Source organism: Macrobrachium nipponense, chromosome 35 (genome assembly GCF_015104395.2).
Source record: "Macrobrachium nipponense isolate FS-2020 chromosome 35, ASM1510439v2, whole genome shotgun sequence".
Taxonomy (NCBI): Eukaryota; Metazoa; Arthropoda; class Malacostraca; order Decapoda; family Palaemonidae; genus Macrobrachium; species Macrobrachium nipponense.
In genome coordinates, this window is record NC_061096.1 from 35,086,774 (window position 1) to 35,101,532 (window position 14,759).

Below are 14,759 nucleotides of genomic sequence, written 5' to 3' on the forward strand. Positions count from 1 at the left end.
ATTTAATTGATGTACAGATATATGTATCAGTATTGCTTTTGTATTTTAGCTCTTCTCAAATTTGCATTCCTGGCCTTTAGGGAACATTTTTTAGCTATCAAAAGTATTGCATTAGGTTTTAAGGGTTTTTCAACAATTCACTTCAACCTTTTTATATTTGTGAACATTACTTATGGAATTTTGAGGTTTAGAAGATTCAAGTTCTTTCTTGTATTATTTGTATTGTGAGGATTGTATGTAATGCTGTCTCTATTTTGTTCTTTTTGAATATGTTCATGACAAGGTTTTAACACTAACTGCAGTAAAATGTTTTTCCTTATTGCTATTCTTGTTTTTGTTTTAGATTTTCTTTAGTTCGAGATTTAAAAAACTGCCAAGTGGAGATAAATTCAACATTGTTCTTAAGCACTCAATGGCCAAATGCTAGGCTTGACAGCCTAAATTTCATAATATCGTCACTCATGTTAATAATGGCAAAGACAGAGCAATTTATTTATTGTGTAAGAAAAGTTACATTTTTCCACATTTACACATGGGATAGCATTTACACACCACATGTACTTCTGCAACGAATTTCTTAACACAAGTTTCTTAACATAATCCATGTTCTTCTTTATCAAAAAAAATTTTGCAATAAATTAACAAAATTTCTTCATAGAAACTAACATATAAAAAACTAAGATTAGACGTAACCTTACAAAACAAAACCCTCCCAATTGAACTTTCCTCTCTCTCTCTCTTTCTCACTTAAATTCATACATTATTATGATCTACGATAAAAGTGTAATATTCAGCTATCAAGCTTCCATTCATTTCACGGTGACAGTCCAAAATGTGCTCTCACGACTAACACACTGTAAATGAAGTGCATGGAAATTAAATTAAAAAAAAATAATGCAAGCCCATTTCTGAGAGGGAAAACCCTACTTTACAGTGCATGGAAAAAGGCAGGCCCTTGTTTTTAGAGGGAAGTGCCTTAATCAACATCACTTTCAAAATTAAATATACATATATATATCTGTTTTCATTCCCCCAAACCCACTAGTGCCTAAGAATAAAGATCATCATCGTCACCATCCGCTCCGAAGTTACCACCTTCACCACTTCCACCTCCTCGGCCTTGCTGATCAGGGAACCTGAAGTTTGAGCCAAAGCCTCTGCTCTGCTGAAGTGTTTGTGAGAACATCTCATATTTGCGGATGTCATTATCCGATACTGAACGCCTGGCAAATTTCATGGCTTCTTCAAAGTGGTCCCTGGTAATCTCTGGAACTGGATCTTCTTCCTCCATCTGCAAGAAGGAAAATTGACATATCCTTACTTAAAACTGCTCTACTCTACCATCCTCTTCAATATTTTAATGCAAAGAGCTAGTCAACTTACTTTACACTTGCAGCTTACAAGAAATATATTCTCCTTATACTTAGACACTTCTAACTGACAGGAACTATATTCTCCTTACACTTTTATTCAAAACTAAGTGCTGGCTTAGTTATGAAATACAGTAGAACCCCAGTCCTTCACCCTATTAGAACTTGACATGATCGAATTTCAACGCATCAACAGCTTGAACAAAAAACTGGAATCTGCTGATGAACCATATGATTTTTGCAAACAAAAGTGTTTCAGTCAGTTCCTGTTGGTGGCATTATTGTTTAAAGCCAGCTAGCTTTCTCTGCTCCTATTGTTTCAGTGAGTAGATGATTGTACATGAATATTTCCTTAGTTTGTGTGGCTTTTTGTACTGAATTTAGATTCAATCATGGATCTCCACAGCAGCCATTGCACACAAGCAGAGAGGAAAATGCTAAGAACCACAATTGAACTTAAGGTGGAGATTATTGACAAGTATGAGGCACTTGTGTGACTAATTTAGCATCTTATTTATATATTTTATTAATTTACTGTAATAATTAGGCTTGTTTTTCAGTTTTTTTTTTTAGCAAAAAACTTTTGCCTACCAAGTACAGTACATACTATACCTAGCCTAGCCTATGGTGGTTGGTCTAACCATCAGCACGCGAGATGTACCATTCATTTACATCCATTTACTTTCTACTTATTCGTTGTTAAAATGGATGTTTGTAATGTTTTGTGAACTTTTTCAAGTTATCCTAGTGGGGTCCCTTGGCACCAAGTATTGTGGGTACTGCTGTTCCCTTTGGTTTGGTTTGATAAGTGAATAATTTACATCAGATATTCCATCACTTTCTGTGTATTCATCTCCTGCAGTTAATTTGCAATACTTCAGCATATTGCACCCATACTTTCACATTATTTAAAAAGAGTATTTTAACCAGGTCACTGCTTCCTAATCGAACATGTACGTCAAAGTTTCGATTTGCAATAACAGATTGTCATGATTGTTCCCAAACAAACCAACCCTTACATCTGAAATTGAGAGTAAATTTCTTCCAGCACACACAACATTCAATAGAACTCAATAAACACTATACAACAACAGAAAAACTCATTTTACTTACATCCATATTATCGCCGGATTCTCTTTCTCTTTCCCTCTTTATGTCTGCCTCAATAGCCTGGCGAATAGCTAATTTACAAGCTCGTTGACAAATTTCTGTTAGATCAGCGCCCGAGAATCCATGAGAAACCTTGGCAAGATAGTTCAAATCGACACGCTAGAGGTGAAAAAAAAAAAAAAAGTTTTAGTTAAAAATGAACACAACAGCAGCTAATCTAACTATACAAGTGTACAGTATTCAAGAGAAACAGGTAAACATTAACAAAAAAAAACTGCATTACCTTGGAAACTGGAGACTTTCTTAAACAAGCTTTTAAAATCTGTACTCGAGACTTTTCATCAGGGAGAGGGATGTAAATCAACTGGTCAAGACGACCAGGACGTAAAATTGCAGGGTCAATGATGTCTGGTCGATTTGTGGCTCCAATGATGAAAACATTCTTCTTTGCTCCCATACCATCCATTTCAGTTAGGACCTGATAAAGAAATTTCACTTAAAATACAAACACAACTAATACTGGCTTATGGAAACAAATACTAGTTTTCACTATAGCTTCCACATTCAGGAACACATCATAAAATCTAATAAAGTCTCCAACTGCATTATCACCTTCATTCCCAATGTTACATACCTGATTGATGACACGATCTGCAGCACCGCCTGCATCACCCAGAGATCCTCCTCGAGCCTTTGCAATACTGTCCAACTCATCAAAGAACAAAACACAGGGGGCAGCTGCTCTTGCCTGAAAACAGAAAAAAAATCCTTGGGTCTATGTTACCTGGAGAAACAGTACAGTTAGAGAAGGACAAATCATTTGATATATTCATCAGCAATCCCAATTGAAATGAAAACACACTCAGCAGATTCATTTAGAGAATTATAAAGGACATAAGTCATTATCACCCAGTTAGTGGCATTGGAGATGCTGAAGGGCCAAACGAGAATAGATTTTCACTAACCCTTAGATTCAGCAGACTGAACACAGAAACAATAAGGAGGCTATGGACAGATTTATAAAGTATAGTTTAAAAACATATCTGAATATTTCTAAAGGAATACGTAGTTCTGCAAGGGGGGGGGGGGGGGGGGGGGGGGAATGATTAAACATAATTGAGTGAAAAATGTACTTGGTTTATGGACAGCCTTCTGAAATGGATTAAGTCTATTAATCTAGGTATGACTTATCAAACGACAGCTGAAAGGTAAATAAGAGATAGGTTGAACCATTCAAGGCATGGATAAGAGGTACACTACTGTTATAGCTTTTACCATGCCTAGTACAGAACTCTTTCAACACAAATGCCAGTCCTTAAAATTAATAGAAATGAGAGTAAGTTCAAAGACAATAAATTATATGGTACCTTACCTTATCGAATACATCCCTCACATTGGCTTCTGATTCACCAAACCACATAGTCAGAAGTTCTGGTCCCTTTATCGATATGAAATTGGCTTGACATTCATTTGCAATGGCCTTGGCTAACAGTGTTTTACCTATGAACAATATCAAACTTCCAGTCAACTCCAGTGGCATATATATATAAACTAAACTACTACAACGTTCATTCATAGAGTTCACATCTTAAATTCCATTAAAACAAAACAAGGAGCTCATGAAATAAAATGCAAATTCTTTAGGTTCCCATCTGAAGAGCTAAAAATAACTTCCACCATTAACTCAATATAACCTCAGTGTGTTTCTTTTACATGCAATATGTATACAGGAAAAAAAAAATTAAGACCTCATCTAACTTACCACATCCAGGGGGACCATAAAACAGTACACCTTTGCTGGGGGTCATACCAAACTTCAGGAACTTCTCGGGATGCTCCACAGGGTACTGCACCAACTCCTGCAATGGTAAATAATTGTAGAGAACATGATACTACCTCTACCTTAAAAAGTTTCTCTACAATCAGGTGAATAAACAAATATACAACTCACAGAGAGAGAGAGAGAGAGAGCAAAGTTTAATACCGAACTGGTCATTTACCTGAAGCATCATAATTATTTACCCAGAAAGATTCATGACTTAAATTATTTCCAATATTCAATTTACAGCGAGTAGACAAATTTGACATAATATAAGAAGGATCCAACGGTAGCTGACAGCTCATGAGAAATTTATGGGAAGTTACAATAATGCCTGTAGTAAGGTTAAGGACACGTCCAATTTCTGAAGGGCTAAGAAATTTTTTTTCTTTGTACTTCCAATATAATGGAATATTAAGGCCAATAAGGAAATTCTGTGATCTCTTCATGTTGCTCTTACCATAACATGTCATTTGTATGACTGTGACTAATGTACTTAGCAGAAACTCATGTAAATTGTGCCATCTTCATGTTACTCCTAACACACTATGTATTTATATGACTATAACCAATATAACCGCAAGGACTAGTCTTTTAAGTGACCTAACATTACATCTTTAAACACATTGCATGAATATCTCTTAAAAACTTTTTCTAAGTATCGAAACACTGTTTGCAATTGTTCATTAACACCAAAATGATGTTACTTCTCCCACATGTTCAAGTTGCCAATATTTCTGACCTGTATTCTTTTTGCAATCGAGTTTTGGGTTCACTGTGATCAAGATATTTTATACCCTAAAGAAATATAAATCCCATTCAAAATGTACATGTTAAGCCAACATCCAGTAAAACTACTACCCTCTTTAGTTAATTTACAGCTGAGGATATTGACAATTCTGTCAATGGGTCTAATGAAGTAAGGATATAATGTTCAGTCTATCTAGTTTACAGTCGTCTTAAAGATCTCTATTCTACACGAGGTGGATTGAGTATATATAAAGGGAGCTAGTGCAATTACAATATCACTGACATGGAAGCCCTAGACAAATGCATACAATACCATGGTTAAGTGCAGACTTTAAGATCTGGACTGGAGAGAAATTCATTAAGTGCACACGATTCCAAACAGTGGAGAAAATTTCATGATTAACCACCGTAAAAAAAAATAATAATAATCTGATGTACAAAATATATTTGACAATGACTTGATACTTATTAAAGTTTTGCTGTAAAGCATAAATCTTATTGGTAACCAGCAACAACTTTTAAGCATAAAACTTATTGGTAACCAGTGACAACTTTTAATAGTCCTTGAAGATTCATTTTAATAGTGTTTGAAGGTTTACAACTAAATTTTCCATGACTAAGTAAAAAAAAAAAAAAAGATGTCCTCCAAAGACAATTATACAACCTGAATTTCCAGTAAAAAATAATCTCACTAAATCATAGATGATGCCATGGAAAAACATACCTGTAACTCTCTCTTGACATTGTCCAAACCACCAATATCACCCCAGGTAATGTTGGGAACTTCCACCACAGTTTCACGCAAGGCAGATGGTGAGCTCTTACCCATAGCAAATCTGAAGTTCTCCATGGTAACTGCCAAGGAATTCAATACCTGGAAATAATATTCCATTTAATTTCTACACCAAAAAATAATCAATTAATTCAATAGACAACACAATCAATATTCAAATAGTATAAAATTTCCTGAATTTCTTATCAATGTCACCTAGTAGACAAGATTAATATGTAACAATCACTGCAATATCAACTTTCCTAGAAAGTGGGGGGAATGGATGAAAAGTAAATGGCAACAGGGGGAATACAATGCATACTATATGTGGCAGCTCATTTACATGATGGACAAGAAGACTTCGGCTCTTTTTAAAATTGAATTGAATATGGAATTTAGCCCATAGGCCCAGCACTGGGACCTATGAGGTCATTCAGTGCTGAAAAAGAAATTGACAGTACAATGGACCCCTGTAATCGGTTCTACGGATTTGCAGACTATTTTACCTCTGCATCAATCTGGTCATCATCAAGATCAATGAGATCCATTTTCTCACGGATCTGTTGGAGTGCAGCTTCCGAGCACAAAGCAGCTAAATCAGCCCCAACATGACCATGAGTTTCTGCTGCAATCTGTTCCAAATCCACATCATCAGACAACTTCATATTCTTTGTGTGGATTCGTAGAACTTCAAGGCGGCCTAAAAACAAGAATGAATTCACAATTATTTCTATAGTGCTCCCCAACTTTTATGCGGTATTAAGTTCTAGAACCTGCCGCAGATATCCAAAAAACACAGAATTTTAGGCTATAATTGTTGTATATATGTCATCACAATGTGAGAATTCATTAAGTCCACATACCTGTAGTGTCGGGAATGCCAATATCAACCTCTCTGTCAAAACGTCCAAATCGCCTGAGGGCAGGGTCAATGGAATTAGGTCTGTTCGTAGCAGCTATGACAATGACATGGGCTCGCTGTTTTAAACCATCCATGAGTGTCAGTAACTGTGACACAATACGCCTCTCCACCTCACCATGAGTCTGCAAATTTAAGTAAATTAGTCACCCTATATCAAAGAAGAAGACAAATTTTTATCCATTCTTCACACTATAAAAAAAAAAAATTAAAAAGTAAGTTGCTCAGTACCTTCTCTCTCTTAGGAGCAATAGCATCCAATTCATCGATGAAGATGATGGCAGGAGAATTCTTCTCAGCTTCTTCAAATGCCTTTCGAAGATTGCTTTCGGATTCACCTGCAGACATTGAACATATTAAGTTCACACGCATCAGGATTAAAAAATTTTACATGGTTAATGAACATCTAAAAAATCTCATCCCTCCCATACTTTATGTCTTTATGTCTCTACGTGTATATAGATTAGCGTTCCTTCTTAGAGCAGGTAACGAGTTATTCACTCGCTTGCCTACTATACAACCTACCCAGTCTTTACCTGCTGACCTATCTTCACCCATATCAATCAAGTATACAGTACTAGTTGAACAGGTAACTCACAGTCTTCTCTTTTCTTTTGAAATTTTACTAAATGTAGGATGGTAATACTGATGGGCATTGACAGCTTCATCAAAACAGCAGACCCCCCTAATTCGCATTCTCAAGATTCGCGGACTCGCCTATCATAGTTTCTTCTATGGATTATATCTACCCATTATTTGTGGAAAATCTGCCTATTCACTGTATTTTTAACTGAGAATTCACTAATTACTGTAGTTTAATTTTAATTTCATGACTAAATGCACTTTTTGTGATAAAGCTATTCATATATTCAGGTATAAACATTTAAAAGTTTTTTTTTTTTTTTTTTTTTAGTAGAACTAACAAAATAGGCAGTTCAGGTAGTTCCAAGTTCTTTTTTGGATTGGTTCTAAGTATTTGCAGATTCTGGCTATTTGCAGGGGGGTCTGGTACATAGTGTTTGTTTGTATGGTGTTTTTACGTTGCATGGAACCAGTGGTTATTCAGCAACGGGACCAACAGCTTTACATGACTTCCGAACCATGTCGAGAGTGAACTTCTATCACCAGAAACACATCTCTCACTCCTCAATGGAATGGCTGAGAATCGAACCCGCGACCACCGAGGTGAGAAGCAAACACCAAACCAACCACGCCACTGAGGCGCTCTGGTACATATCCTCCGCAAATGCGAAGGGTCCACTGTACAAGCTTTTCTTACTAACCTGCCAATTTGGACATTATTTCTGGTCCATTTATTAGGAAGAAGAATGCTCCTGTCTCATTAGCAACGGCCCTTGCAATTAATGTTTTTCCTGTACCTGGAGGTCCATACAAGAGAATACCTGCAAATGGCAACTGCATTAGTGTTTGTGTTATCCAAGTCTGAACTATGACATAAGCTATCAACTTGACATGACGTGACAACAGACTGACACTAGCTTTAAGTCACTATTATGTATAACCAAGTTTTACAATGGAAAAAAAGAAAATGCATGATTCACCTCTTGGTGGTTTGACACCAATAGCTTTGAATAGGGAAGGATGACGGAGTGGAAGCTCGACCATTTCTTTGATTTGTGCTAACTGCTTTCTGCAACCTCCAATGTCATCATAACCCACCTCATTTAGTTGTTCTTCTTCCTCCTGAAGTAAAATAAGACCCACTTCAAAATAAGCCTTAACTCAAAAGCTATTTTGGTTCAGGAAAAAATATTATTAATAGGGCTTAGTTTTTCCAGACCTCTGAGTCTTAAGTAGACTCTTCTCGGGCTGGTTATTATTAACAAGTAATGGATTCCTATATGGCATTCTTAACTGAAGCGGAAGCTGAAGAACTCATGAAAGGGGAAAATTGAAGAGACAGAGTAGATGAAAAGTAAAATTAATTGCAGCTGGGGCCAGCGAGACACACGCGCACACACACACAGTGAAGATTTTACAATTTACTTTGTGGAAATGCTGACAAGAAGGAATGAGGATGCTTGTTGCATTCAGAGTAGCATATAAAGACAGTACAAAATCCACTGGTAATGGGGCAGAGAAATGACAAATTTTCTAAGAATTTTTACTTTTCATACGCAAACAAACCTTCAGTCTTAACGATAGGATCACTTCTAGCACCTAGCTAAATTCTGGTAGAGTGCTGGAGAAACCAGACAAAGTAGAGTAGGCACATTGGCCAAAGACAAAATGGGTGCAAGGCGATAGAAAGGCAAATAAAAGAAAAGAGTTGGGTGGAATAATGGGAAAAGAAAAATTGTTTTTGGATTATTCCCCAGAATCACAAAGACCAGAGGAAAAGCAAGATTTTTCAGAAAGACTAAGATAAGAAGCCTTCTCTAGTACATGTATCTGCATGTAAAAAAAAAAAAAATGATTGAAACTGGCAACTTTAAGATTGGAATTTCCCATTAATGTATATGCTAGGATATCATTTCCCCTTAAAGCTCAGTATGTCTGCTTTACACATATCTCTGTCAGAGTTAACCTAATCTCCCATAAGCTAATCCTAAACTAACCTAATCTAATTTCTGGTGACATGCACAACTCAATCCAAAAAAAAAACCATGCTGATATGCTGCTGTTCTAGCAAAGGCCTCATATGCAGCAAGAAAAATGCCTAGGTCAGACAGATACTAATAAAACCTAAAAAGTCCTACAACAACGGATTGAGTTAGTTTTGAATATGTTAACACATAAAATATAGCTTGGGAAAAGGAGGGAGAAGCAGTCCATACACTGGAATTTTATCAAAGACAATGACTGAAATTGGTAAATGCAAATGTTTATGAATCCTAGAGAACTGATAGGATGCAGGAGGGCAGGAGCCATATCAGACTGACTTTATAATGAAGATACAGGAAGCATCAAATTAAAGGAATGTACCGTTATAAAGGGTCAGGCTAGCTCAACTCCACGTAGATTGCTGGAAGCTAATTTAATAATGAGGGGTCAACTCTGCTGGGACCAAATACAGCAGATTTTGTCACAAGATGTGCTAAGGGTTAAAAATATATATTGAAGTACAGAAATATTTTGTCTGAAACTTATTTGGGGAGCAAATAGGGAAAGGAAGGGAATTTAGAACTCTCTTGTGATGGATAGGTAGATCTTAGAATTTGTAGAGCACTTCCTATTACCTTGGGGGCACACTTGACTGTGTGAAGCAAGACTTGAAAGGGCAGTAAGAGACAAGATATAGCAAGGATAAAATGACTAGCTAAAGTACTGGTAAATAACAATGTCTATTAAGTAAATGGAGCAAAGATTTACAAAAGGACAGGGCATGTAAGACCTGTAATACTCTACACTGCAGAAACATGGGCACTAGGGAGGAAAATGAAGCTTTTGAAAATGTATCATCACAGTGAGTTGATCCATGGAAGAAGTAAAGTGGGAAAGTCATACTAGGATTGAGGAACTGTTGTCAAGAAGTGGTATTACGTGGCAGTAAACAAAAAGGCAATTGAAGAGATTAAGAAGGTTTGTATGATAAAGGACAAGGAATAATCGATCAGAGTAGCAGTAGATAGGGTGGTAGTAAGATGAAGAACTGCCAGAAACCCCTTAAAACACTGGATAAGGGGTCAGATGAGGACCTGGACCTACAAGGTTCAAACATTTATCAGAAGAAAGTAGAGATCTATTTCACAACAACCCTCATGAAAGGAAAAGTTGATATACAATCATGTTAAAAAAAAAAAAAATTTCATAACAGCCTGAGAAATCAGCCTGAAATTCTCTTGCATTTCAAGATGAGAAACCATTTGAAAGACAATAACAAAAAATATTTACCTCGCGTTTCACAGGTTCACCTTCACAATATATGACTGTGTCCTGGGATACAATGCAGTAAGGGGCTGGGTCTGTCTCTACAACCTTAAACTCAACTGCTCTCATACCACCACGGACCAAGAACAAATCTCCCTTGTGAATGGGGCGATAAGCCTCTAAGAAGTATGGCTTCAAGAAAACCTGAAATGAAAATTAATGCAGGTAATCCATAATTAAAAACTGCATTCCATGCTTTATTTTAATGCTATAGGTCAGAAAAATAAACGCATATATAAAGGACCAACAATTTTCACATATTGCTCATGATTCCACAGGTCTATCAATAATTAGAAAATGGGAAATTTTAAAGTTAAAAGTTACTGCAAATGAAAGCTCATTTTCATAAAGCATATGAACATTACTGTATTACCAAAAAACTAAAAAATCCACTTACTTCAAATATGTTGCCTGTTAGACCCTCAACTGTATCATCAACAGGTAGTACGTGAATGCGTTTGCCATACTTGACATCTGGACACTGTTGAATTGCAACAATATCTCCCAGCCTAATGCGTAGATTATTTCTTACCTAGAAGTAAATTGGTTATTTTACAAATCCAAAACTATATACTTTTTTTTGTCCAAGATGATATGAATTCACATTATGTATTATACTAATTTACATTCTATGGGCCAAAAAATCGCCAGCACAATTAGGTATTCCAGACTCTAACTGGAAAGAAAAAAAACCACAAGCTAAGTCATAAGATAAATCTAACATGAACAAACATTAATATGACCAATTAATAGTATAGAGATAAAAACAAATCCTAAATACAGCTTTGAACTTACAACACGGTTCATACGAATCTTGTCATCGGACATAGTCTCATCTGACAGAACAATGCACACAGTTTGTTTCCTTTTCTTTCCCTTCAGTAAGACAGTGTCACCCCTGAATAACTGCAGCTCATCCATCTTTGCTTGTGACAAAGCAACGACAGAATTGTCATCATTGACTGCATCTTCTACGATAAGGCGGTTGGGCTTCTTCTTCTCCTTCAAAATAGCAGTAGCTAAATCATCCCTGTAACGAAAGCATTAGGTTAAAAACAACTGAATGGCAGATTTTCATAACCGTTATATAGTACACCATTTTTCAACCATTCTGTTAACTTTTGGTGTAATGAGTAAGGGATTTCAGCCTGAGTTTGTCCTTCAATAAGTCTGCCTATCTGTCAATGACAGTTTGCTGTAACTGGGGGATTCTTATATCTGTGATGCAATGTCTGTTTTGCAAACTTTTTTGATGCAATAATTTAAAAGATTCCAGTTTGATATGTTCCTTGGTAATTCAGCCAAATTACAAAATGGCAGTGGCTACAAACAAACGCACACAACACTGTACACCTGCACATTAGGAGTCTTGGACTAACCAGGAATATCAAGAGTATCTGCCCAATCACAAACACACAGCTTGCCACTATACCCCATAGTGTCGTAGGGTGACCTGTTACACACACATACTCTCAGGACATGCAAATGAACAGAGCCAATTATTCTATGAATACAAAGGCCAAAGTCCAAACAAGAAAACTGTTTGGGGCAACGTATCTCAGAAGAAACTGGGAGACACTGGTTTATGAACACACAAAACCCAATGTCAACTCTGGCACACATTCCATCCACATGTAAGCGAACATTGCCAACCTCCATAGGAGGCAGGCACCCACTAAAAAGTGTAATTGGAGGAGTTTTCAAACAACTCCAGGGACCACCTTCTGCTTTCTATGTGAGAGAGAGAGAGAGAGAGAGAGAGAGAGAGGAGAGATGAGAGAGAGAGACGAGAGAGAGAGAGAGAGAGAGAGAGAGAGAGAGAGAGAGAGAGAGCGTTGCTCCAGTGACCACCTTCGGGGGGCAGCAGCTGTTGAAGAAGCTGTAAAAAAAATGAGCAGAAAGATTTATGCTTGCTTTCTTAATCTTACTAATGCTTTCTTCATCTTACTACATCCATGGTTAATGTAGGTAACTGCATTGGACAAGCACAGGAAAGACTACCACTGCAGGTGGCTCAATAACATTGAGCTCCTTAGCAGGAACAGCAGCAAGGAACAGGGGACCCCACTGCTAAAGGTAAGAGCTCTAAAAATAAAGTGAATGCTGGGTTGCCTAGAATAACAAGGAACAGCAATATGTGTGTATACTCCATTAAAGGCTGTGGGGACCCCAAGCATGACCTGCAGTCTCACCTGGGTAACCCTCAGTGGACACCTGGTCAGTACTTGTTGTCTACCTTCACAAATCTAACAACCGACAACAACCCAAGCCAGAGGAGAACAAGCAGAAGTGGCAGGGAAATAGAAAAGCCAGTCTGGGAGGAAGGAAACAAAAAAAAAATATTACTTGTACTAAAAAATTTCCACAACCCACAAATGATGAAGCAAAGTGCTTAGCTTACAGCATGTCAGTAGGGGGTTTCCCTCTATTCAACAACTTACTATCCATTGATCAGCTTATTACACAATTCAACAACCATTTCCAGCTTGCACTATGTAATACTCCTACACAAAAGGAGACCGTTTGCATTTCATGAGAAACAAACAATGGCCATTTTGAATACCTTATCAAATTTAACATTAGAAATGGTTGAAAGTATTTGTATTTCAAGAACCAAACGATGATTGTCATTTTTAATAACTTATTCGCTAACGCCATATTTAACATTGGAGATGGTTGAAAGGTCATTCAGGCATTTCCACCATAGGAAACAGATATTGTTTGGGGTAATTTAAAAATTGGGTGGGAGAGAGGTGTCAATACTTCTACTGCCCATAAATTCACTAATGGCAACTTTTACACTGGCTAAAATCACGAATCTGGCATCTGAGGACTTCAGTTCTGCTTCTGACTTCAAGGGACAATGTACTGCATCTATGTCTCCCATAATGTCCTTTTATAAATTTGCTCATAAATATACCAAGTGATTGCTGTTGGTTTTTGTTCTTGTCTTTTACGATAGTAATGTATGTCGGCTGTAAAAGTGATTTTGCAAAGAAATATTAGAAAAAACATGTACAAATATAAAAGAATTTGTTATTGGTTTCATTTCCTATCTGTTTTGATAGGGTGTGAGCTGTAATTATAGTTTTACAAAATAAAATTATTAAAAACAACATATATAAGTTGGTAATATTTACAATTGTCTTGAAAATGAGATACCCCCAGAGGATTGTAAATAGTCTTTTTCAAACTTCTTGTGAAAGGTATGGAAAATTTGTCAGAATTTTTTTTTTACTTTCACAGTGTGTCTCCATACCATCCTCTTTCCATCGAAGTTTTTTTTTTCGTAAACTGGCTTACCTCAAAGTTTACCTGGCCTGAATTGCCTAACATTTTTACTTGGTTAAAAGCCTAAAAAAATTAATACGTAAAGTACCAGTCTTTGTGAGTATTCAGTTTAACAATGACTTGCTTTGGTGAGAAGTGTTGTCAAAATCCTGTTACAAATTTATATTATCGGTATATTTACTTGGAAGGGGGTAAATACTGCACTGCTATATTCCCCCCACTGAGGGAGAAAAAAAAAAAAAAAAAAACTGGCTGAATAATTCAATTACCAAGACTGAGAATGGGAAAAGAGACACCGGGTGCTGAGGGTTGGGATGGGGGGAGCTTAACCAGTTAGGACCCACTAGGAAAGATTAGGTTGAAATTTATTCACTATTGTGTTTCACTTTGGTGCCCATGAACTTGAACAAATACAAAATAAAAAGTAGGCTATAAAGACAAGCACTGAGGCACTGTTATCTATCCAGGTCTTAGGACAGAGAAAATGGAGTTGGAGTGGTTGCACAGCAAGACACAAGGGTCTAGAAAATAAAGGAGATGATGTACAAGGGCCTTACACATGAAACTGGGAAAAAAGTAAAGTAGTTGCACTTAAAAACGATAGTGAGAGAGGAGGTACACCAATTTTGAAAAAAGTTAAGTACACCTTAGTTTTACCAGACCACTGAGCTGATTAATAGTTCTCCAAGGGTTGGCCCGAATGATTAGATACTTTATATATGGCTAGGAACCAATTGGTTACTTAGCAATACGACCTTCAGCTTATTGTGGGATCCAAACCACATCAAGAAATTAATTTCTATCACCAGAAATAAATTCCTCTGATTTTGCATTGGC

The 14,759-nt window shown here is 36.7% G+C and overlaps 1 protein-coding gene across 1 annotated transcript in view; it reads right to left on the minus strand.

The window, feature by feature from the left end:
• Nucleotides 1-480: 480 nt before the first annotated feature.
• The window catches only part of LOC135208602 (transitional endoplasmic reticulum ATPase), a 16,182-nt gene continuing 1,903 nt past the window's right edge, over nucleotides 481-14,759 (minus strand). Inside the window, exons 2-16 of the mRNA XM_064240965.1 lie at nucleotides 11,427-11,661; nucleotides 11,029-11,163; nucleotides 10,596-10,775; nucleotides 8,303-8,444; nucleotides 8,024-8,143; nucleotides 6,972-7,078; nucleotides 6,685-6,865; nucleotides 6,328-6,521; nucleotides 5,774-5,923; nucleotides 4,243-4,339; nucleotides 3,853-3,980; nucleotides 3,115-3,228; nucleotides 2,764-2,958; nucleotides 2,484-2,639; nucleotides 481-1,291 (exon numbers count right to left, since the gene is read on the minus strand). Coding sequence (XP_064097035.1) covers nucleotides 1,049-1,291; nucleotides 2,484-2,639; nucleotides 2,764-2,958; nucleotides 3,115-3,228; nucleotides 3,853-3,980; nucleotides 4,243-4,339; nucleotides 5,774-5,923; nucleotides 6,328-6,521; nucleotides 6,685-6,865; nucleotides 6,972-7,078; nucleotides 8,024-8,143; nucleotides 8,303-8,444; nucleotides 10,596-10,775; nucleotides 11,029-11,163; nucleotides 11,427-11,661 — 2,377 coding nt within the window. The 3' untranslated portion in view covers nucleotides 481-1,048. The remainder of the gene's footprint in view (nucleotides 1,292-2,483; nucleotides 2,640-2,763; nucleotides 2,959-3,114; nucleotides 3,229-3,852; nucleotides 3,981-4,242; nucleotides 4,340-5,773; nucleotides 5,924-6,327; nucleotides 6,522-6,684; nucleotides 6,866-6,971; nucleotides 7,079-8,023; nucleotides 8,144-8,302; nucleotides 8,445-10,595; nucleotides 10,776-11,028; nucleotides 11,164-11,426; nucleotides 11,662-14,759) is intronic.